Below are 24,111 nucleotides of genomic sequence, written 5' to 3' on the forward strand. Positions count from 1 at the left end.
ATTTTTTTATGTGTGTGGGTGTGTTCAGTAAGAGGTTGGTTATTTGGTAAATTATTAATTGATGTGCTCTCCCACTAAAACACTCGCCCACTCTTCGTTGTCATTAACATGTGAAATTTTCTACCAAAAGATGGCGCTGTTTAAATTTGTTCTGGTACGGAATAAGAGGCCTAGGTGCTTTGAACCTGCGATAAAGCAATAAATGAAAACGTCTGCGAGATAAGACAGCTACTCGTCAGATATTGCGTAAGAGCTTTAGATCGCGTTTCAGTGTGGTGTCCGCAAAGTGCGCAATTTTGATGTTATTGCAAGCAAGAGGAGGGCATCATTGACCCGTGTCTGTATCAGAAGGAGAAAAAAGTGCTTTAAAAGTGAGTTTACATTTTTTTATTTCTATACTAACATTTAATTAACATACTTAACTGTTGTAAAATGTAAGACAAATATAACATAACCTATGTTATGTTGTATTTGTCTTACATTTTATGATATTAAAAGTGGAAAAAATCCACCCCGTGCATACCACATACATGCAGTGCTAGAGGTCCATACGCATTAGCATGGACTCTCTATGCTTTGCTGGAGTGGTCCTGTCTGACTCCTGACATTCAGATTTTGTTGTTTTGTAGATCTATCTAGCTTGTCTAATCAAGGTCTATCAGGAATCAGTGCTCTGCCAGACATCATCCTATTTTGGGGAAACATTGTGGAAGTACCGCGTAAAAATATAAAAATTAGCGGTAAGTTTCTAGTCAATCACTGCGGTTGATAAACAGTGACCACTGCACTGTGCAGTCAATTCAGTGTCAATCTTACGTTGACTTACCCAATCAAGGATTTAACATGTTAAATGGGATCATGGCTAACTATGGCCTATGGGCATGGCATGGGGGATGCATCGATCGGGGACCAGGGGAGGAGGGGGTGAAGCTATCCCTCTGGTATGGGTAGCGTTAAGCCAGGGCTAGGTGATTATAGAGGTCTATGTAGATATACTGATATTGCCATCATTCATGGTCATGGTGTGGGGAATTTTTAAAACTGACATTGGTCGACCTTCTCCGGACCAGGGCCGATGGTGGTAACCCGGCCTTGGTGCACATGCACAAGGGGGGTGGGGATTAATTAGCTGATTGGGGCCGAAATCCTGTGAAAAGTTTGCCCTCGGTTTTTTTTTTATTATCTAGATTTAATAACAGTTTGATTTGGAAAAATGATGATTGGAAAGAAAGTAGATCCAATTTTCAAAATTACAATATAAATTGAAAACCATACAACATAAAACATCAAAATATAAGGACTTACTTTTAGCTAATAAGTCTTTGAATAGAGATGGTCACCTGATCGAGCCAGACACAGTCTCAGCGGAACAACCGTCAATACCAGACTTCAGAGACAAAAGCCTTCGGTCTATCCCTATACTAGTACTAATAGCCTTGTTGAGGACTTGGTGATAATATGAAATATGATATTGATATCTCAAGTCATCCATGATTTACCTACATGTATGTGCAGAGTGGTTTAAACTAAAATTGGATTGAAAGTACAGCGCTTAAAATCATTAGTAGTATAAGTTCTGTATTATTATTCTAGGCCCTAAATCTATGGATTATGGAAGCTTCTCAAACGCAGGCTTTAACCCTTTTATTCACATTTCAGGTCTGTTGTCAGTTTTAGTCAATAATAGGTTGAAGAGGAAATTAAAGGAATTTCTCTTATTTTCTGGACTTTTAAAAGTTAAAAGTAACTAAAAAGTAACTTTTTTCAGGGTTGTCTGTTCTTTCTTCTTCTTATATATTGTTTTGTGTTTTATTGAGACTTTTTCATGTTTTTTGTTTTGCATGCGTAACTAATACTGTTTTCACACTGGCAAAATTTTGCTTAACCCTGTACTACAGGTGGGGTTAAGGGGGGGGGGGGTCTTAGCTCCACCTATAGTCCGGGGTTAAGCCTATTCCACTTTCTGTTCACACTCGTATTTACCCAAGTGGGCTAACTAACCCTGCAAAATAGCAGGGCTAACCCAGCATTTGTGGTGCTAACTCCTGCTAACCCCGCAATTGCGGTGCCAAGCAAATGAATGAGAACAGAAACGAAAAATAGGCGAAGAAATCGCAGCTGACCAGATGCGAAGTACATGTATGTCCAATCATAACATTCACGATATCCGGGGTTAAGGAATTACAGTGAGAACAGCATGAATTTTCTTATTCCGGAATAGGCGCTAATACGGGCCTAAAAACAGCGTGTGTGAAAAGCCAAAAAAAAATAGTCCGGGGTTAAGGATAGTACGGGGCTAAGCAAAGTACAGGGTTAAGCAAAACCAGTGTGAAAAGAGTATAAATGTTTAGATATCCTCACCTCTTGCATTCAAGGACTTTGTACTTTACTACATAAAGGGGACCTTCTTGACCAGACTGCCTTAATCTGTTATGGTACCCTTTATTCCATGAGTAATTATTTGCATCTACTCTGTATTTCTGTTTTTCAGATTGTAAATGAATGACTTGTATGTGTGTGATATATAATTTTATTGGAATTGGATAATTGGAACTCGAACTGACATTTGCTTGATCATATAAGAAATAGCTATTATTATTATTATTATTATGACCGGTTAGGTTGGCATCAAACAAATGTTAACATGACAGGTTCTCTTATCCAACATTACCGTAATCCATTTCCTGTCTGTTTTCTTTCATCCACAGGAGCTTTATATCAGACTGGAATGATTGGATACATGAAGGAATGAGAGAGACTTGGCTATTAACATCTAAACTTGCCGTGTGTCACTATTAATATGACTGATATTGATAGTGCTATCGGAGATCTGCTTGCTGGAAAAGCCCCAGATATTCCTCTTGACAGGTCAGTTGAAGTTTGCTTTAAATGTGTGTGTAGGATTCTCACCAGGGCCCTCAGAAATCACTCAGTTTGGACCAAAGTCAAACATGGTCTTGCCAGAGAAGTCGTTCCTGTTTTGAAAGCACGCTATTAAGTAGGCCTACTATCTACTTGTAACAGTGATTAACAAAGCATTAGATACTTTGTTGTTGTTTTATTGCATTATATAGCTATAAATTTATGTGTGTCATGCACAGTTTTGATAGACTTCATCATGAATTTTTTGTCGGGAGGGGTCTATGGGTGACATGTGTCCCCTGAAGTCAAATGACAAAAGAAAAATAGAAAGAAAGAAAGAGGGAAAAGTGAAGAACATGATGCCAAATTCCCACACCCTCACTCTACTGGATCTAACTATGTCACTGACTTCATCATTAGGACCAAATAGTGAATTTCCTTTCCCAAGGCCAATTTGATTTAATGGTAATTTAAGGCAATTTTATTGAAAGTGCTTATATCCAAGGCTAAAATATTAGACAATAACATTACACTGGAATGCCATTGTGGTTTTTTCTGTAGGAACCCATTTATCAGATGTGTTTATCCAGGAGTAAAATTTGTTTTATGGTAGTTATAACTCAATTTTTTTAAAGTTAAAGATAAACTTTAGTACTGGTAATGCGATTGCATTGTGAAAGAAAAGGTGTGGAAAGGATCAGAAACAGTTGATCATGTAGCATGTAAGTATTACTGTGCACTGCAAGGTTCTGGAGTCATCAAAATCATAATAATTTTGACCGAGTCTTGGTAAAGTAACAAGCACTCACATAGAAAGCTATATATGGGACAACACACATGATGTCGGGGCTAGTACTACCTTGATTTCCTTGTCTTTCTATGCTCATTACTCAGCCAGTATACATTTTCTTCCAAAATTGTTTGGCACATGTCATTTATTTGTAATCTTGAACATTCAGTGTAAGTTTCGTTTGATTCTGTGAGAATTTTTTTTAAATTTTTTTTTTAACCAGTACTGGAGTTTATCTTTAAATATAAATGAAAGAGGTCATATGAATTGGGATGTATGCAGAAACTGGGTGTAACTTTCTTTTGTTTCATTCTTTAAAGTTGCAAAATTCAAGTGCTGTGATTAACTTTACAGATGAGGCTTGTTAAATGTACTTTGAATATGTGATGATCAAGTACAATTTGGCTTATGAAAAGTTTTTGTAATTAACATATATACATGTATTGTCATTTATTAGCACGCCTTGAGATGGAAATAATGATTGTTTTCTTTTCATCAACATATCAATTAAAAAGAAACTGAATTGTATGGTTTGTGATTTGAATACCATTGCCGTGACTGAACAAATACATGGCACTGGGTGAATCTGTGGTTTTTCTTTGTAAGGGGGAATATACAGCTTTCAGTCTTCTTTGTTCTACCTACACAAGTCATCAAGAGGTTACAGTATTTTGCACTCGGTATATTTTGATGAATAATCTCCAAACACTGAATTTAATAGTATTTTATTTTTGTGATGATTTGCAAAGAGTAAAATAATAATACATTCTGAAGTTGATAGGCCATCATGTTAGAAAACCAATTCCAGATTTGATTTCGGCAGTTAGGCCATTATTTTCATTTTCTATTTTTAGTAGAATACGCATGAGTATATCTCGTGTCAACTGATGCAAGCTATGATTTCCATCAAAATTAAGCTGTTCAGGTTTGATCTTTAAGAGAGTGCTACAGTACATCATCAATAGCAAATTTGTAAATAAAATGTGTCAGTAGTCGGGAATCAATTATTTCCAGGATATATAATTACATTTACATGTAAGTTCATGTACATGTATTAAACACTTCATAAATTCTTAATAAAGATTTACTGAGTAAATCATTTTAACATCTAATGTATGAAGAAAAAAAAATTACATAAAATTTGAAAGATAATAGTAATTTAGAACTTCTCTCAAAACGAACGGGCTTGAAAATGTCTTTTTGTAAGAAAATAACAACCGTTAGTTGTGGAATCAAATTTAGGGATTGTATTTAATCAGTTTAATTTTGCCAATTACGAGATGTGGGCTATTGATGTAGACAAATGCTCATGTACCCTTAACAGCTCATGTTATGTATGTTATAGTTTATTACCAAAGAAGTCAGTCAGTCACTCAATAGTGTCGGACAGTGAAGTCTAGAAAGTAAACAGTTTTCCTTGCATAATTTGAATACTAAGACACTGCTAACATCTAAATTTCACAGATAGTACATACGTGACATATTCCTGCGAAGTTCTACAGAATTTGTTGGCTGCAAATTTTATGTCCAAAGTTTGTTGAGGTAGTCAGCCAAAAAACAAAATGTGAGGATATACATGTACAGTATGTATTAAAGTTGGTTGCCTAAAACTGAATGCTAATAACTATTTCAAATTATTGTCTGTTTTATTAGGTACGATATATGCCGCAAGTCTTGTGACAATGCCAAGCCTACAGTACTTGGGTATAATACTATCATCATTGTTGCTGCTGTGATACTGGATGATGAAGGACGCATTGTACTCATTCAAGAAGCTAAGGAGTCCTGTAGAGGGAAGTGGTATCTTCCTGCTGGAAGGCTGGAGAAAGAGGAAACCTTGGAGGTAATCAACCACAGGACTTACTACAAATTACATCTTTGGTTTATAAAACCTCTCTTTAGATCTTTAGAGAAAATACAAGATTTTTTTTCTTTCCCAGAGCACTTTATGAGATTTATAAAGTCATATATTTGCTCTCCACAGACTCCACTTTATGTAATTTGTTTTTCCTGATTGTATTGGATACCCTACTTGACCCTTGATCATAAATATGAAGGTTAATGATGCCAATACGTGACATATATTGAGCTACATTTTCTGTGAAATATGATAAGTCAAAGAAAGAGATATAAAGTATAAACAGAGGTCCTCATGTTTGTCAACGTGTATGGTGGGGAAATTTCAAAGGAAACCAAATTATTATAATGCATGAATGGCCATGGCCGTCATGGCAAGTATAAACAATGCGTTTGTGACCCTTTTTGCAAGATTGAGTTTCAAGCTACTGAACTGTGACTACTCTGTGGCCATTCCACTGTATTATAGAAGTTAAACATTCTTGCATTTATGGTATGATGGCAAATTGTAGATTGAACCTACATGTAGTTGGAATTTAATCAAGAGATCATCATCCAAGTTGTTTTTACTACATTATCATGTAGCCTAGATAATAGATGCAGATTGCATAAGAGACAAATGTAGCCCAGGTACATATGAATATTTTTATACAAATTTAACATTTTACATTTGTATACATGTAGTTGTGTAATTGATATTAGCTTGACTACATCTGATATCAAATAGCTTTATGATAAGTAGATTGATTTTCATTTCCTTTCATTGGAGAAACTAAATGTATGATTAATTTTAATTTATAGAATAATATCCAAGGCTCATTATTTAGACTGCAGATGATTTCAAGACCGGGGGGGGGGGGGGGGGGATAATAATGATAATAATAATTGTTTAAACAAATCTCTTATCTGAACAATATTATAGTCTCTAAGCGAGATGGGGTAACAAATATTTCTCAAATTTAGAATTAAAATGCAAGAAAAAAATTCTCATTTTTCGAAGGTCCCCTTTGCCCCCCGGAACCCAATTTAATCTTCCTCCTTTCGGGGAATTTCCCTGTCTCATCCAAGTCTTTTGTGTTTCTTTGTAGATGGGAGTGAAGAGAGAAGTAAAGGAAGAAGCAGGATTTGATTTTGAGCCAACTAATATTGTAAAAGTGGAGAGTTCGTTGCTTGCAGGCTACTGGATAAGATTTACTTTTACTGGCAATATCATTGGTAAGTTTTTGATATTGTTACACTAGATAACTGACTGAAAATACACAGAGCTTTGAAAGTAAGAGAGACTTTTAAACTTAAAAATCTTTGAAGGCTACAGTATGTTTGAGATAAATTTGATCATACATGTACCAGTTTAATATGCATCATCAACTGGTGAAGTATGCTATCTTTCATTGCTATGGACTAGTTCTTAAAGATCATAGGCTAGACTCGGTGTAATTTGAAGACTAGTTTTTATGCCTCCGTTACGAAGTAGCCGGAGGCATTATGTTTTCGGGTTGTCCGTCCGTCCGTACGTACATCTGTACGTACGTGTGTACAACAATAAGAAGTTATAATAATTGAGAGGCAAGCGACTTCTTAATTATCAATAAAAATGGTAAATCGAAATATTTGTTCAAAAGTCGGAATTTTGTTCAGAGTAAGGCATTATGTCCCACAGAACATTTTAGTGCTATTATACAAAGCGATAATCCAGCCACATATTTTGTATGGAATTGAAGTATGGGGAACCACATACAAAACCAATTTGAATTGTATTTTCCTTACCCAGAAAATGGCAATGAGAGCGATAACTTTTAGCCCAAGAGGTACCTGTTCGGAACCCTTGTTCCAAAAGATAAAAATGTTAAATATTTACAACCTTCATTTCATATCTGTCTCAACCTTCATCTATGACTTATTAAATGGCAATCTTCCTCACTCCTTAATTGAATACTGTCAGGTAATAGAGCACAGATATGGCACAAGGGGCAAAGAACAAGGACAACTATATCTGCCTAAATGCAAAACCACACAAGGTCAATTTTCAATATCATTTATGGGCGTGAAAATATGGAATAGTATACCATACAATTTAAGAGGAATACGATCTAAAAATGCTTTTCGGAAGGGGTTAACGAAACATCTAAATACTTTGAGTTAAACAAAAGTTAAGACTTCTTAAAATGGCAAAAAGAAATTTCAGATTAGAGAATTTCTAAAAATATCACTAGATAATGATATATTTTTTATTTTACTGTATGTTTGGTTTTGATATGGAAGTCGACACACGTTTAACTTCCATGTATATTAAGTAAGGAATATTTCTAAATGACTATTCTATTTCTTTGTTTACTTATATAGTTTATGTTACATGTATATAATGTAGTATACCCGGTAGTAAAAAAAAAACGTTTTAAAATTCTTGCCAAAGACAGGGAACCAGACTCGACTAGCACTTGTGCTAACTTCTGGTACTCCCTTTAACAACAAAAGTGTATGTATAATATTTTATTCCATTTATATACGACATACTTTGTAAAACAATATTTATATTATTCATGTGTTATGTTATCGATCTTGTGTCATATTGTTATATTTTATGTAATCATGCTTGATTGATACATTATGTTTTACTTGTTATTATTTTTGTTGTTAATAAACTCAAACTCAAACTCAAACACCTTTGTTATGGTATAGAGTCTATCACAGTAGTAATTCATCCAGTTTAGAAAATGATCTTGAGACATCTAATATGAGCATAATACGCCGTTTGCAGGTCAAGTATTTTGGTTGTATTTTTGTTTTTTTATCATATTAGGAGGAACTCTGAAGACTGAGAAAGAAGCTGATTCAGAATCACTTCAAGCAAGATGGTGCTCTATGAATGATATCGCTAACCTGAGATTAAGGTCAGTTTGACATCAGTATCTAATAAATATAGGTGTTAAAAATGTTACAGCTTTGTTACATAACTAATGGAACCGATAACGAATGGAGGGGGTTAAAATATTTAGCAATATTCTAGCTCTTTCTATCAAATTGATGTGTCAGATTTCTTTCTTTGTGATGTCGATTTCAAAGAAAAAATTACAAAGAATGACTGAAATTCTGCATGTTTACATGTCTCTATTGCTAATGTGTTTTGCAGGGCATGAGATAGATGAATGTTGACATGTTTTTATTCTTTGTTTGTCATGCTACAGAGCAAGAGATATCCTACCAGTCATTGAACTTACCCAGATGTATTACCAAAGTTCACCTACAGAGAGACATCCATGCATCATGCCAGCACTCAATCCTCATAAACATATGTGTATGAGGATCATGCTTGTTAGACAGAAACAGTAAGTATACCACCCCCACCTCCCCCCCCCCCCCAATTCTAATGGAAAAAAGAAGAGAGAGAGAGAGAGAGAGAGGGGGGGGGGGAAGAGGAGAGAAGACAGCTTTGTTCTCTCATAATTCACCCTCTCAGTTAAGACTGATTACACCCCATGACACCCATGTTACATCAAGTGAAATGGGCCATAGTCATAATGTTCAAGATGAAATAAGAAAGTATTATAATTTCTTTGTGGATTTATTATTCATACTTGCTTGACTATAATCTCACACACCATAACAAGGAATTCTTTGATATCTAAATGCACAAATTGCTAAATCATCAATCATTGTTTGATTGGTTATGCATTCCTTGATAAGAATGGCCTATATTTGAACCATGATGGTGTCTATCTCGGAGATCTTTTGTTAAGGGTGATAATTACTCATGGGTATCCATTGTGAATCCTTCTATTGTGCAGTAATTTGCTTTAGCTACCGAGTCGTCTAAATCAGTTGCAACTAAAAATAAGTTTTAACCTCTTGACTACTAAATAGTCAAATGATGATAGGCTAAGTACAGGTATAATGTGGTTCATGTAGGCAATGAGTTAATGCTAGTAAAGCTCTCTATTGTGTTAAAATGAGGCTTTGCATGGCTAAAAATGACTGGCCCCAAATAACAAGATCTAGATTTATTTGTTGTTATTAAAGCAAGCACCATAAGCTATCTCACAGCTTGTTGACATTGTTCCTGTCAAAAGCTGGTAATTTTTTGTTTTATTTAAAAAAATTTAATTCAGTTTTGTTTTCCTTTATATATAATTTGTGTGTGGTCAGTCCCCGCCCCCCCCCCCACTCAGTGTTATTTAGGGTTCATATGCATGTTCCCTCCTTTTGAAAACACCCCCTAAGTCCGGTATGTAAAGTCAATACGGGCCGGATTTTTGTGTACTACGAGCCGGACTTTGGTGCATGAAAAGTACCCCTTTACCGGACATTTTGGTAACAGGCATGGTATCCCTCCGTTCATGTAGTGGGGGAGGGGGGGGGGGGGGGTCGGAGTCTGTCACTGATTTTTTAGTTTTTGTCTATCCTTCCCATCATTTTTTATTGTGATATCTCAAGAATCATTGGGAACGATAAACTACAAACTTGATTATACTTTAGTTTGAATGTAATAATAGGTGCAAGGTCACCGAGATCTTTTTTGAGGTATGTTTTCAGAATTCAGATGAAGTCAAGTGGAGTGCTCTTTCTCAGAAATGCAGAGAGTTTGTTCCATATGCGTGGGACAGCGGATTTAAGGCATTTTAAGCCAGGCTGTTTTCTGGATTTGGGAATGAGAAAGTTATAATTTGCTAAATTTTCAAGGATTTAATAATTTTTACAATGAGATGCCAGTAAAATGTGTTATGTGTGTTTATTTTTTTTATCTAGGAATTCTTTTGATGTACTACTCTGCACTCAGGATTCACTTCATTTTCCTATTATCAGAGATGGATGGCAGGCAGAGGATTCGTTACATAGACTAGAAAAGGTAAGATATGATAGAGGGATAGAGGCCTAAAAGTGATTATCACTCTGTGTGATGTTTGTTTATGTACACTACTATTACAGAGTGATATACATGTATACCAGCCATCGGCTTTGAGAGAGTTTTGTCATCTTTGTACATATTCATAATACAAATTATTGATCAAGCCTCTGGATTAGCTGGTGTACCAAATGCTCCCAGCTCAAAGAGAGGAAAGAAAATATAATTCTTGTGAATTTCATTTTCATAAGAAATACTTTACCTTAATGCTAGAATTTTAGGCTGTTGATCCTGCTTTGGACTAATGTACATTCACAACCCTGTAAATGGTTTGCTAGGGATTGACACTTATCTTTCCAATGATTAAAAGCACACAGTAATCACCATTATTGTGTATTGCCTATGAAACTTGAAGACACCTAACTGACTCATATTCTACTCCATCTTTTATCTCCAGGAGGCATTCAAAGGGAAGAACATGTACGGCTCTCATTATATTGTATGTATAGAGCATGTAGGGAGCCCTCATGGTTCAGCCGATGGTGTATGTCTCAATCTTCTTACCATGACAGAAGTAGATAGAGAACTCAACAATCCTCACTACATCTGGCATCCTATCTCAAGTAATGATCTCAAGAGACAACTCGCAAGTAGAACCAGACATGGTATGAGTGTATTATGTCCGTAACACATAAAAAGTATTTTTGAAAATGTCCTCCATGTTATATTCCATTTGTGTACTTTCAAATATTTTGAAATTGATGAAGAGACTTGTAATTATTATGTATTCAGATTAGAACACACTATTGCTATGTGTCTGTGCTGCCACAATCTCTCTCTTGTGGCAATACATATGCATTTGTGGTAGAATTTTTCTTTCTTCTAACACTCTAGAAAAAATCAAATTCAGAAATTTGATCATTCCAATATTCCCATTATATGAAATAAGGCTTTAATGTTAGCGAATATCCTATTGGCTGATGTGTCTTGTGACTCTAAACAGTATGTTATACATGTACATTGATGTGCACAAGCATGCAATATTAATAACAACCTTTGTTGCAATCTAGAACATGTACAAAGTGAATTAGAGTGTGTCCCCATTGTTTGTATTGTCTTAGATGTGTACATACATATATGAACCAAAGGCAACCAGAATGGAATCCAAGGAAGCAAGGCATGAGATTGCAAATACCCTTAGTTTTATGTAATATATATTGCATCTATTTCATTGTTCAATTCAACATAATTTTATATTCACCTCCAAATTCAGGATTCCCCTTATGCCATTACTTAGAAAATGCTGAATTTGTTGGTTGATATATTTGTTTACAGCAACGTAGCTGCAACATTTGAATAAATTGCTTAAAATTCCAAAATATTGCCCCATGCAGCACCCTGTTTTATAATTATCCTTTTTACCTACTCTTGTTTTGAATCAAGCTTCGGGTTCGATTTCTGTCTTTACACACTTGTACTTGTGTAAAGCAGTGGGTCTTCTTCACCTAGTAAATCGGAAGCAAATTCAACCTGATTGTATGTGGAGAATTTAAATGAAACCTTTGAAATGTATGTCCACAGCTTTTAAAGGAAGACATTCAGACTTAAAACCCCCTTTAAAAATAAAAATTGGTTCCAGAAGTTTCCTAATGGTGCACCTCAACGCATAAACCAGAGGAAATTTAGATTGGTTTGTGTTATGTTTGCAAGCATACAGAAGGTACATTACTTGCCCCAGAACAATTGATACCTGTTGCAACACACAAACATTGCTCAACATTGTAGTATGGTCATTTTTTTTTAAATTAATTTTTATTCGTCATATAAAAACATACATGATTATAACATTGATATTTACAGAGAAGTAAAGAACAGACAAATAACATAACAAAAGATAAACATAAAATACAAATATATATACGAATGAGGAACCAGCTAGAAAGAACAATTAAGTCTTGTGTGGTGCTGGTCCCTAGCAACATAATAACGAATTTTAACCTACAACAACACCTTACACCCAACACCTAACATCTAACACCTGATTGCATATATATAAAAACTAATAAAATTCTATTCACAAAAACGTAATTGTTTGTATCTCTTTTTAAATGTATTTAGAGTTGGGCTTGCTTTAACATTAGGAGGTAACTCATTCCATAAATTTGGTCCTTTAAAGAAAATTGAATTTTTAGAGACAGAAGTTTTGATGGTGTACAAAGGCACTGTAGACAGTCACTACCCAATGTGATGACTAATCTCCTATTTTATGTAACCTGTTAAAGATGTACCCATGTGAGCAGGTATACTAGTACATTACTCTTATCAAAGCAAGCACAAACCTAATAATGTATTCATAAATTCATACCTCTATCTATAATCAATGTAATATGCTATATACATGCATACACATACCCGCCAAGTTTCCGACAATCCCGCATTCTGGAGAGAAAAAATCCTGAAAATGTGGGATGTCTGATCTGATCTTTGATCTTTTTCAATAGTCATTAATCAGTCAAACAAATAATTTTAACCAGTACTGTACACTTCTTTTAAATGAACACCTCAAAATGTAATTTCATAAAGTAATTCCTTTTGTGTTACGATTCAGCAATGTTCTTATCTTATCCTCAAGTTGTGATGTATTGTGAAATTAAGAGGACTGTGGTGATAATTGTGTTGAGAGATGTAGATGTTCTACAAAAAATATTGCTGCCATTGCCATCAACCAAATAATTCCATTAGTGGCAAGTCTTTCCCTTGTCAGTCTTTCCCATGTCTTCATGTTGAAATAACTAAAATAAATTAGTTTAAATTAACGCATGTATATTTGGTGCTGTTGTTGTATATTTTAGATTTTTTGTTTGTTTTAATATATACTTATCTCAGTACTTTTGAGAATGAATTTGTACAAATGTGTTGATTTAGCTTTGTGTCTCATTGTAGCCATCAGGGAATGAAAGATAAAGGTGTATCTTTTTCTGTATAGCTGATTTTATCTCATTTGCATACATGTATATATTAAAGTTTAGTTAATTTATTACTATTTATTAAGCTGTCAGTGTATGTGTACCGGTACAATAAATATAGACCTTCTGCTTAATAACTAATGATAACTATCTTGATCCTGCCCATTTTAAACTTGTTATGACAAGAAACATACTTTTTACTTTAATACATGAAATAACACAGATTTAGAATAGGTGTAATGTGTACTTATCTTGTCCTCATTTAAGTTGTAACTTTTAAAGTGATTTTTTTTCTTCAAAATTCATTGTCCATTCAATTGATACCTAGGCCATACAAAAGTAAAATGCTATCATAAGTTTCTTTCAATAATAAGCTCATCAAACTTTCTCCTGCACATTTTGGGTCTGTGGATCTAGTTACAGGAAGAATGTGGTAATACAGATGTATTCACTTTTTATTTCTGTTGCCATCATTTTTGTGACGGTGAAGTTTGTACAGGGTGAGTGACGTGAAGTAAATGATAAAATTTGTTTATTCATTATTATTATTTCAGTAGTTGTAGTGTAGTGGTCACTTTTTTATTTTATTTGTGCCCATAAAAGTCCTTTCTAATGCAAAAAATATCTTTAATGTCATTTATTCTGGATGCAGAGAACTCTCATTATGTATTAACTTATGAAGGAACTGCGTGTAACATTTCAACAAATGAACAAATCAGTGTTACATATGATGATGTGTGTAGATATTGGCCCGAATTCACAAAGGAGGTTTGTCGACAAACCTTGGTTTTCGTGCGTCATATGACACGTATATCGACGCGTTTTTACAAACCAGGTTTGTAAAAAACGCGTAAAAACGCGTCATATGACGTACGAAAACCTTGGTTTGTCGACAAACCTCTTTTGTGAATACGGGCCAATGAGTTATATGTCAAACAGTACTAGATCCTAAACACATGTACTGCCATATTATGAAATAAGTTGCAAGTGTTATTTTTAAAAGCTCTATATTTGTAGATAAAACCATGAAATCCTGTATAGACAGAGTACTGTATGTAAGTGTGCGAGGTTCATACATGTGTGCAGAAAGTTAGGCTTATACAGGCAACATACAGATGTTGTATATGACTATATGAGCTCTCATAGCTACGATGTATGATGCAAAATATTTTTAATTGTATGATTGAGATTGCACATAGCATTGTTATTACTAATCAAGTACTGCATTCATAACATGCAGTCTAATCTAAATGTTATTTGTTTTCATCCTCAAATCTGAATTATATGTGCTAAAGACACAGTGAATTTCACATGGAAATGTTTGAGACTGTAATGTTTATATATATGCAATCCCATAATTTCATTTGTAGTAATAATTGCTTGTCACTTATCAACAATTTGGTACCAGTATATATAATAACAAAAGCGATAACAATAACAAAAAATCAGTCTTCGTAGAGATTGTGTGGAGCTTATAACCATTTATGCTAATCAGCCTTAAGCAAAATTTTCTGGCATCAATGTATTCCATCCCATTCCAAAAGATATTTATAGCGCCTTTTCCTTGCAGTTACAAAGCGCTGCACAGAATCATTCATCATCATATAGTTGGTATAAGACCAGACTCCTTCTAGTCAAGGGGAAGTCCGCTCTGAAATTAAGTTATAGAAGCAGAAATACAGGGGAATGGGTCCGTGAAAGTTGGAGCAAATTCTGATTGAAAATAAGAGAGTTCTGAATTTTTTAAGTTTCAATCAATCAAATACAAAGTGGTATTAACTCTGTGATGTATCTTGTGAGCTCCCCTAGCTCCCATTTGCTCTCTACTGAAAAAATCAAGAATATTTATTTCCCTTAACACTTTCAAACATCCATGAACCCTAAATGTTATTGTTGCCAATATTTTTCTATACAATCACTGTATGGAAAAAATTCTAAATGAAATATTATTCAGCATGTAGGCGGCCTAAAATCATACACTTCCTAGGGAATATATTGCTCTTGAGATGAATTCCCATGGCTTTGCTCAGTTCAAATGATATGTTTTACTGAAGATAATTGTGTGTAGAGATTATATGGATTAAAAATGAGGATTAGATTCCTAACAGAATTACCCCTATCGTTGTGTTAATGAGTACCGGTATTTTTTGGAATCAAGTGTGTTTGGTCAACTTTGATGTAGGGTGTTTTTGTTGAGCTTTACCATGATCAGCGGTCATTGAGGTGTATTAGCTTGAGGTGATGGATTTGGTAGTGGAATGCATGAATAATGAGATGAAAGGGCAAATGTGAGAGGTGCATGAGCAGAGTTTTCAGGAAGGGGTGGGGAAACTAGATTGTATGGCAAAATTGATAGGGCCTATATGGGATCAGGCGCGTACGCAGGGGGGGGGGGGTTTGGGGGGTTAAAACCCCCCCCCCCCCCCTTTGGAAATTTTTTGTGTGTAAACCCCCCTAAAAAAAAACTAAAACCCCCCCCTTTTGGATTTTTTTTTTTTTTTTTTTTATTTTTTTTTTTAAATTATTATAAAAAAAAATTAAAAAAAAAATTATTCCCATGGCCGACCTAAAAAAGGTGACCTTACCCCCCCCCAACGGTGCAAAATGTCAAATTTCCAAATTTCGAGACCAAAAAAAAAAAAAAAAAGTGTCCTCTTACCCCCCCCCCCCCCCCCCCCCCCCCGCTTATTCAGCGGTCGGCTGAGTCGTTGCGATTTTTTTGGGACCAAAAAAAAAAAAAAATGTGTCCTCTTACCCCCCCCACCCCCCCCCCCCCCCCCCCCCCCCCCCCCCGCTTATTCAGCGGCTGGCTGAGTCGTTGCGAAATTTTCGGACCGATTTATAAATGTTAAAACCCCCCCCTTGAAAAAATCCTGCGTACGCGCCTGTATGGGATTCCAATATGATGATATCTATATTATTTTTCATTGTTACACGATGTAGCCCTTATATATCATTTCAGACTTTGCATATTGAAAAGTAACACTAACATTTCCCTCGAGTACACCAACAACATGGTGGCCTGTATTTCAACAGAAGAAGAGTAGCAATGAAAAAAAATTCCCAGCATAGCTATTTCGTTATGTTAATTTTGCTTCTTTTCTGTTTTCTTGTAGGCTACGCTGGAAGAAATAGGTCTGTTATGAGTTCATGAGAGAATTGTGGCCTATATTGAGCAATTTATCACGATCATACCATTTCTATATTGTGATACACAACCTTTTTTTTTTCTAAATTGAAAAATTAAATAAATTCTACAAACGTAGTCTAGTCGTAAAGCAAGAGATTAGTCTGTGTAATCACAATGACGTCATCATATGATATCGTAAAAGTGCAGTGGACAACGTGCGAAAACTGTGACAATTAACCGTGCAAGGCGTGATTCTCTACAAAATATTTCAAGTTTCCAGTAAGTGTATTCATTCAATTTATTAGCAATGTACGATTTTGTGATCAATTTAAACCTACCTAAAATTCCAATTGCTGCTGATTGTCTTCCTAGCATTTGTCTTTCAGATATTTTGAGCGTTTTTTACAGACGGTACATGCGGTACTGAATGATGCTTCGGTCCCATATCATTGTTCTAGGCGTAGGCACAGTAGTTGTGCATTTGCCACACATTGCACATTGGCATGATTAACATTTAATTTAAAATGAAGATTCGATTAGTAATTGATCCATAAATGTGTTCCTATTGCTTTGATGATTAATCTTATATTATTCTTGTTATTTTAAAGAGTAATTTTGCAAATAGCCTCTAATCACATGCGCACGTTGGCATAGACCGAAAGCTTCAGTCTCTATAATCGTCGGTTGTTCCACTGAGACTACGTCTGGCTCCACTAGACCTCCGGTTATAGAGACTGAACGACTGCCTATGCCAGCCTGTGTTGAACTTATTCCGCTAGATTTTAGCCGCTAGGCCCCTCCCACAAACTTGCCACGGCCGTATTGTTATGCCCCCAAAATCCCCCAAAATGTCATTTTACCTCGTTCATTTCCAATTTTAAATTAGGCCTAGGCTATAATACATCGGTTCCACTTACTAACTTTATTGATATAATCCGTTTAATGGTCCCTTTTAAGGAAATTATCGGTCAAAATCGACATCCATGTTGAAAATCTTGCAAGCCGTGTTAAACTCTCGCTGCCGTCAATCTCATCCCTTCTAGTCTACGCCGAAGGCAAAATGATTATGAAGGAAAAACTGTGATAACGCCTTTACGAACGTGTAGATGGCGCACAGTTTTTCCTTCATAATCATTTTGCCTTCGGCGTAGACTAGAAGGGATGAGATTGACGGCAGCGAGAGTTTAACACGGCTTGCAAGATTTTCAACATGGATGTCGATTTTGACCGATAATTTCCTTAAAAGGGACCATTAAACGGATTATATCAATAAAGTTAGTAAGTGGAACCGATGTATTATAGCCTAGGCCTAATTTAAAATTGGAAATGAACGAGGTAAAATGACATTTTGGGGGATTTTGGGGCATAACAATACGGCCGTGGCAAGTTTGTGGGAGGGGCCTAGCGGCTAAAATCTAGCGGAATAAGTTCAACACAGGCTGGCATAGGCGGTCGTTCTGTCTCTATAACCGGAGGTCTAGTGGAGCCAGACGTAGTCTCAGTGGAACAACCGACGATTATAGAGACTGAAGCTTTCGGTCTAACGTTGGCAATGCAGCAATTCTGTGATGATGCTCCTTCCTTCCTTGATCAGGTGATGATGCATTTCACAATCACACTTTGCACAGAGCAGCGCGCAGCTGAGCGCCAAAGAAAAAAAACCTGCTTAAATCGGCGTACCTTAGGTTCAAAAGTGCATCGGCACCTAACAAGAGCTCTAGCTGCCAAATCAGCAAAGTAAAGTCATTCCCATGATATTTTGTGGCAAAATACATGTAGGCCTAACTCCTTATATTAAAATTACACGCAGTTCAGGATTCCTGATGTTGTTAAATGAAAGTTGGATCACTGAAGTTAAGGAATCAAAACCAGGAATGCCGCTTTGAATTGCATAGGTAGAGCTTGAAAATCAAGCTGCAATTTTATTCAATCTGTGAATACAAATGAGACACAAAAAGATCATAAATACATGTACATATATTTTGCACCTGGATTGAGGCCTACACACATTTTGGACATGGCACACACCACACTGCAGTGCGTAGTCTTCGTTGTATGAAGTTGCATTTACCGAGGAAGAAGAAGAAGAAGAAGAAGAATCTTTGCACATATAAATGAAGACTGAAATATCCAAACATCAACTAAGCTAATGAAAGCTAAATGCCTACATCAAATTAACTGTATCCACTTCAAGCTCGGCATATACTATCATTGAATCAACAGATAAACAAATCTAAACTTTTTTGACAGTGTGGTTTCTATGCTCTGTTCTGAAACTGAAATCAAGTCAGAATACTACTTTAGCTCCTTGAAATGTGTAGTGTAACCTCATTATAACAAACTCACTAAGACTAAGGAAACTTCCCCGCTGAATACAAAGACTAACCTAAACGTCACCAAAACAATGTCTCGTTAATCAAATGTAAGATCAAACCCCTAGTCCTTTGTTTACATCATAACTCACAAACTTCCATTTATGGAGCAAACATTTACGGATTATAAGCTTACTCTGTTTTGTTCATTCATGTATTTATTTACTAACTCAACTTTCTCACTTACATGTAAGCTATCACTCTAAATGGCCAACAATAAGCCCCAGGTTAAATAATGTATTAAACCACCTGAATACATGGTATTTAAACATATCTACATAAATGAAGCAATATTTAACATCGCGTCCGTAAGTTATGCATTGTCATTTCTAAAAGCAATAAGACTTCCAAATTAACTCATACCTAGACCTTATCACTATACAGTTTTGTGCATGGCAATTTATACACCGTACTCGGTACACATTTATTATGTAATGTCATTTTCCCTCAACAACCTGACCAAAACACATTCTTAAATCACCACATATCAAAAGCATAATATTTTAAAGATAAACTTACTTCTATGGCGACATTTCCTGGCTAACTAAAACAACATAGTAAGACTTTCGTCTCCTGTGGATCCTTTCCTAACGAAAGAAACATGGCATCTGCAAACACGTCGCTCTGAACTAGAATTAGCATAAATTCCATACGCGCTATGGTAGATGTAAAATGAGCTACGGTGTCTTCTGAACTAAAAGGAAAATAATTCAGCTAACTCCTGGTTTGTCAACAAACCAAAAGTGCTTGAAATAGACCATTGCATTGTAAATTGCAATTGCCACCTGCTTTTTTCTTCATCTGAAACTGGTAAAGATTTTTGTTGCATGTACTCTATCGAGTTGCACGTTTCGTGTGACACTCAGCATCAGTCACATAAATTATTTTAACGCCCATTACATATTCACATGTACTTCTCTAAGTTTTAGGACAGATCTTCTAGGATAGGAGAAGAAATCAGGCCATTAGGGGAAACGTAAATAATGATTTTTCATTTATTCCTTTGATTTCCTCTAGAACAACATGGCCAAAAGTTTACGTAGCAAGAGTAGACGTAAGCTGAAGGCAGTCAAACGAAAGAGGAATGCCCCCAAGGAGCTGATCAGACTGAAAAAGTGCTTAAAGTTAGAAGGATATGATAAGGAGGATCCTTCTAAAAGGAGATATAAATGTAAGCGTTGATGGTTTGCTCTTTTTTCATTTTAAGAAACATTTCCACAGCAGTTCTTTTCTGATTTATCATTATAAATGATCCTCAATAATATGATAAAAGTTCTTGTACCATTATTTCTCTTTCTAACATCTTGGTTTATTTCAGCATTTTGTTATAATTGAAATATAAAAGAAACTGTTTAAGATAGCATGAATTCATTTGTTAATAGATTTCCAGTATTGTTAAGAATGATAGTTTTAAGAGTAGTCAATGTATCATATATTATTATTATTCTTATTTGTTATTAGTTGATGACATAAAAGAGTTGATCACCAAACCTGATGTGAACCAAGCTACAGGGAAAGACTATGATGTCCGTTACTTACCTGGCGCTGATGTGAGGATGGTCACAGAGGTGAAGAAGAAAAGAAGAAGAAGGAGAGGAGAAGAAAGTGATGATGATGAAGAGGAAGAAAAGATGGCTGATGCTACTGCAGAAGAAGATACTACTGAAGGTAAATATTAATAGAGTTCAAAAGGCATTACAACAACGTAGCTCTTAGTTACCTTGGAGGGGAGCAGGCAAGTCTCTGAAATGGGTCAATCAAAGGTTAAACAAAAACAAGAGCAATTGTCAATTATTGACATGTTATTATCACTAGACATTAGGGTATTTCAATAGGTTTAATTGGTTGTATCACCATTGTGTAATGTCACATATCCCTCCTGTTTTTTTATATTCACAGAAATACTACATTTAATATAGAATTATTTTGTAATTTCATGACTTTTTTTTAAAATTGGGGATAAAGAGCAAAAATTTCAGTTACATTTGAGAAAGTATCTCAATTTGATATCCATGTACATTCAGCAATCTCATGTTCAGAATAAAATTAAAATCTTCACAACTTTCTTATCGTATATCAAACCAACGCTTCTCATTATTTTTTTTCTGCTTTGAACCAAATTGGCTTACTACATAGGTGTGCTTGTAAATATGAGAATGTTATAGAAATTCCTAAATTGTTTACAATTTTATTTGAAGTTTGACTGAAATTATGATTTTTAGTAGAATTGCTGTATGAGTATGTATTAGAATGATCTATTTAAATGTGTCTTGAAATCATAAACTGTAATTTGATAAAGGTGAATTAGAACTATGTTATACATGTACCATCAAGGCCGTCAGCTTCTCTCTCGCGCATTCACTCTTGTATTCTACCTTCCAAATTTTGACGTAGTCTAGCCATCTCGCAGGACGTCTACCAACTCAACATTTCTCTTCAACTTCGCTTTTTGATCGTTGGTTAATTACATACATGTGAAACAAATCAAAACAGTCTCATTCCCTATACCCTGCCTCCTGCCTCCAGCCCATTCTTCATTAATTTTGTTATGGGAAATTATTATAGAATCATTGTTTGCAGTCAACAGTATGTTTATTGTGTTCAGTGACTTAGGGATAAAGATCAGTTCTGGTCATGCGATCGCATTGTGAAAGAAACGTTGTGGTATCGATCAGAAAAGGTTGATCATCTAGCATAAGTATTGGTGTGTACTGCAAGGTTCTGGAATCATCAAAATGATCAGAAATTTGGCCCACCTTGGTAAAGTCACAAGGACCGTACACAGAAAGATGTATATGGGACTGTGCACACGTGGGTGACACGTGCGTTTTATCTATCACATAACAATAGATAAACTAATTTACCAAATATATCAGTAGGCGGTTTCCCGGCAAATTTGTTATCATTATGTATTAGTCAAAACATGTTCTTTCACACGATTGGTAATAAGAGCTTCCATTTCATTTTTTTTTTTAATTGGGGCGTTCCAATACTGGTCTTTGCCTTTAAGAAGAATTTAAAAAAAAATCTTTTCTTTTTCTTACAGGCATGGCTGTTGACGCCAAATGGAATCTGACAAAGCTTCAGAATGAGCATGGTAACTACCCTGTATGGATGAATAGTAGAAATATCAAGAAGATGCAAAATAAGAACTCTAAAGGGAAGATCTTGAAGAAAGGCACAAAGAAGCAAGCATGGTAGCCAGGCAGCCATCCTGCTCATCTCAGACTTGTATTTTTAAAAGACTTTGAAAGCCCAACAAGGATCATGGAAGAAGAACCGTGTTTGGACTGAGGCTTGACCTACAATACAACAACCCTCAGGAGAGAGAGGGATAGCATACTGGTCTCTGATTTGAAGCTGCAATGAATCCATGTCAAGTTCTGAGAAGCGTGTGGATAAGATTTCCACTCTTTGATAGCTGGATTCTATTGATTTTCCCAAAGTGTACTTTGATCATCAGAGGAGTTTGAAGAGTATTCGGTACTCAACTACTCACAACTCTTAAGGCAGCAACAAAGCGTGTCTTGTACGCTCTCAACATTCTTAATGATCCAATTTCAACTAATTATGGGGAAAGTAAGATCATCTTGCTTGTATATCAAGATGTGAATGATCTTATATTGTCAGGAGAGAATGGATAAAATCTACCTCCTTAAAATTTCCTTGCATTCTATGGGTCAAATGGTTTGAGGAATATGAAGATAATAAAGGACACAATTCAAATTTATTCAAATTTGGGTTCCCTGCCCAACTGTTTCAATGCTGACACGTACATCATACATGTACATCATCTAGTCTACTCACAAGTCACGTCTCTCAACTTGTATTATCTCTTCACAGAAGGAGTATTTGAATCTCATTATCATGGATATTGTTGCCCTTACCGTACATGTACAGAGCAAACTATATTTTGGTGATTGGTTCACTTTCAAAGCAGATACATTATAGATGGTCCACCTTATGATGAAAGATAATTAGTAATCTGCTTTTAAACAAGGCATGTCAAACGATGTCATGAATGTTTCTTGTCTTTTTACAGTTAAGTCCATTTCCACAACTTCAAAAGATTTATTGATGAGTATTTAACAATTCATGGGATGACTCATAGCCCGTTCCATTTTCTTTTCCCTCTTTCATTTAAAAAAAAATGTAAGTTACATGTATATTATTAAATATTATAATTATAGTATAATAATTTCTGTGACAAACTGCTAATGGTATTTAACCCATACAAGAAACCCAAATGCAGTAATTTGGTGTTGATTACTTGTTTTCATATTTATATTGGTGAGTGTAAACAAATATTGAATCATAGATACATGTACTACATTGGTCTAGACATGGTAGAAGAAAGTAGATACCTAGTCTGAAATTTAATCTTGAATATAAAAGATTATCAGTTTCTGATTTAATGATATCAGAATATTAACCAAGGAATGATGAATTGCAAAGAGCTGTTCATAACACTTTTTACCCATGAGGTAATTTCAATATTTTAATATTTCTTTATCCTCACTTTCCTGGTCAAATATTGAATAAAGATTCATAAACTTATTAAAAGTCTGGAGACAGAATAAACTATGAAAATCTGTTGAATAACATGACATTTTTTAAAAGATTAGCCTCATTTGTATTGGTGAGGTATAAATGCACTCGTACATGTAATTAAAAAAATACATACATTTCAACTTATTGGTCTGTTTTTGTTTTGCTTTGCGACAGTGAAAGTTTGTGTAGTGAAGTAAACATTTGAGATTCTACTAAAATTTTCTTTAATTTTGAATAGTTTTTTTGTTGTTGCAATGCCGCTTATGGCTTCGTTGGAATCGGTACAAATGAAACACTCAATTTTCCTGATGCCCTGCTAATGACAAAGTACTGTACATTTTTTTTTTTTTTTTTTTTAATGTTAAGGAAACATTGTTGATTAAGTGCGAGAAGGTCAAAATATGTCAAGTGGACTAGTGAAACATTGAAAGGGAAAGACAGAAGCAAAGAAATGAGCGAGAGAGGAGTCCAGGGGGAGAGAGAGGGAGGGGGAGAAGGGGGGGGGGGGGGGGGTGATCGGTATACCCCAAAAAATGAATTTGAAGCGAAACGCGGATGCTTTAATTTTTCCTTATCTTCTTCTCTTCAATCTTCTCCTTCTTCTTCTTCTTCTTCTTCTTCTTCTTCTTCTTCTTCTTCTCTTCTTCTTCTCCTTCTCCTTCTCCTTCTCCTTCTCCTTCTCCTCTCCTCCTCCTCCTCCTCCTCCTCCTCCTCCTCCTCCTCCTCCTCCTCCTCCTCCTCCT

General features: G+C 35.4%; 2 protein-coding genes across 2 annotated transcripts; both read left to right on the forward strand.

Annotated features, from left to right (window-relative positions):
• Positions 1-591: 591 nt before the first annotated feature.
• Positions 592-11,294, forward strand: LOC100893273 (8-oxo-dGDP phosphatase NUDT18). The gene is made up of 8 exons (XM_003729455.3): positions 592-740; positions 2,709-2,868; positions 5,306-5,495; positions 6,598-6,724; positions 8,310-8,400; positions 8,695-8,835; positions 10,253-10,352; positions 10,807-11,294. Exons 2-8 carry the CDS (start codon positions 2,801-2,803, stop codon positions 11,035-11,037), a joined length of 948 nt encoding a protein of 315 aa, XP_003729503.1. The 5' UTR covers positions 592-740; positions 2,709-2,800; the 3' UTR covers positions 11,038-11,294.
• Positions 11,295-16,616: 5,322 nt separating this feature from the next.
• LOC764101 (protein LLP homolog) lies at positions 16,617-23,508 on the forward strand. The gene is made up of 4 exons (XM_001200305.4): positions 16,617-16,724; positions 19,835-19,988; positions 20,279-20,485; positions 21,864-23,508. Exons 2-4 carry the CDS (start codon positions 19,841-19,843, stop codon positions 22,016-22,018), a joined length of 510 nt encoding a protein of 169 aa, XP_001200305.1. The 5' UTR covers positions 16,617-16,724; positions 19,835-19,840; the 3' UTR covers positions 22,019-23,508.
• The last annotated feature ends 603 nt before the right edge of the window (positions 23,509-24,111 follow it).

Source organism: Strongylocentrotus purpuratus, unplaced genomic scaffold, assembly GCF_000002235.5.
Source record: "Strongylocentrotus purpuratus isolate Spur 01 unplaced genomic scaffold, Spur_5.0 spur5_scaffold_6, whole genome shotgun sequence".
NCBI classification, from domain to species: Eukaryota; Metazoa; Echinodermata; class Echinoidea; order Camarodonta; family Strongylocentrotidae; genus Strongylocentrotus; species Strongylocentrotus purpuratus.

Coding starts and splice junctions, on each gene's coding strand:
- LOC100893273 (XM_003729455.3), top strand. CDS start 2,801: ATGACTGATATTGATAGTGCTATCGGAGATCTGCTTGCTGGAAAAGCC. Junction 8,401..8,694: donor ATCGCTAACCTGAGATTAAG/GTCAGTTTGACA, acceptor GTCATGCTACAG/AGCAAGAGATATCCTACCAG. Junction 8,836..10,252: donor ATGCTTGTTAGACAGAAACA/GTAAGTATACCA, acceptor TTTTTTATCTAG/GAATTCTTTTGATGTACTAC.
- LOC764101 (XM_001200305.4), top strand. CDS start 19,841: ATGGCCAAAAGTTTACGTAGCAAGAGTAGACGTAAGCTGAAGGCAGTC. Junction 19,989..20,278: donor TTCTAAAAGGAGATATAAAT/GTAAGCGTTGAT, acceptor ATTTGTTATTAG/TTGATGACATAAAAGAGTTG. Junction 20,486..21,863: donor AGAAGAAGATACTACTGAAG/GTAAATATTAAT, acceptor TTTTTCTTACAG/GCATGGCTGTTGACGCCAAA.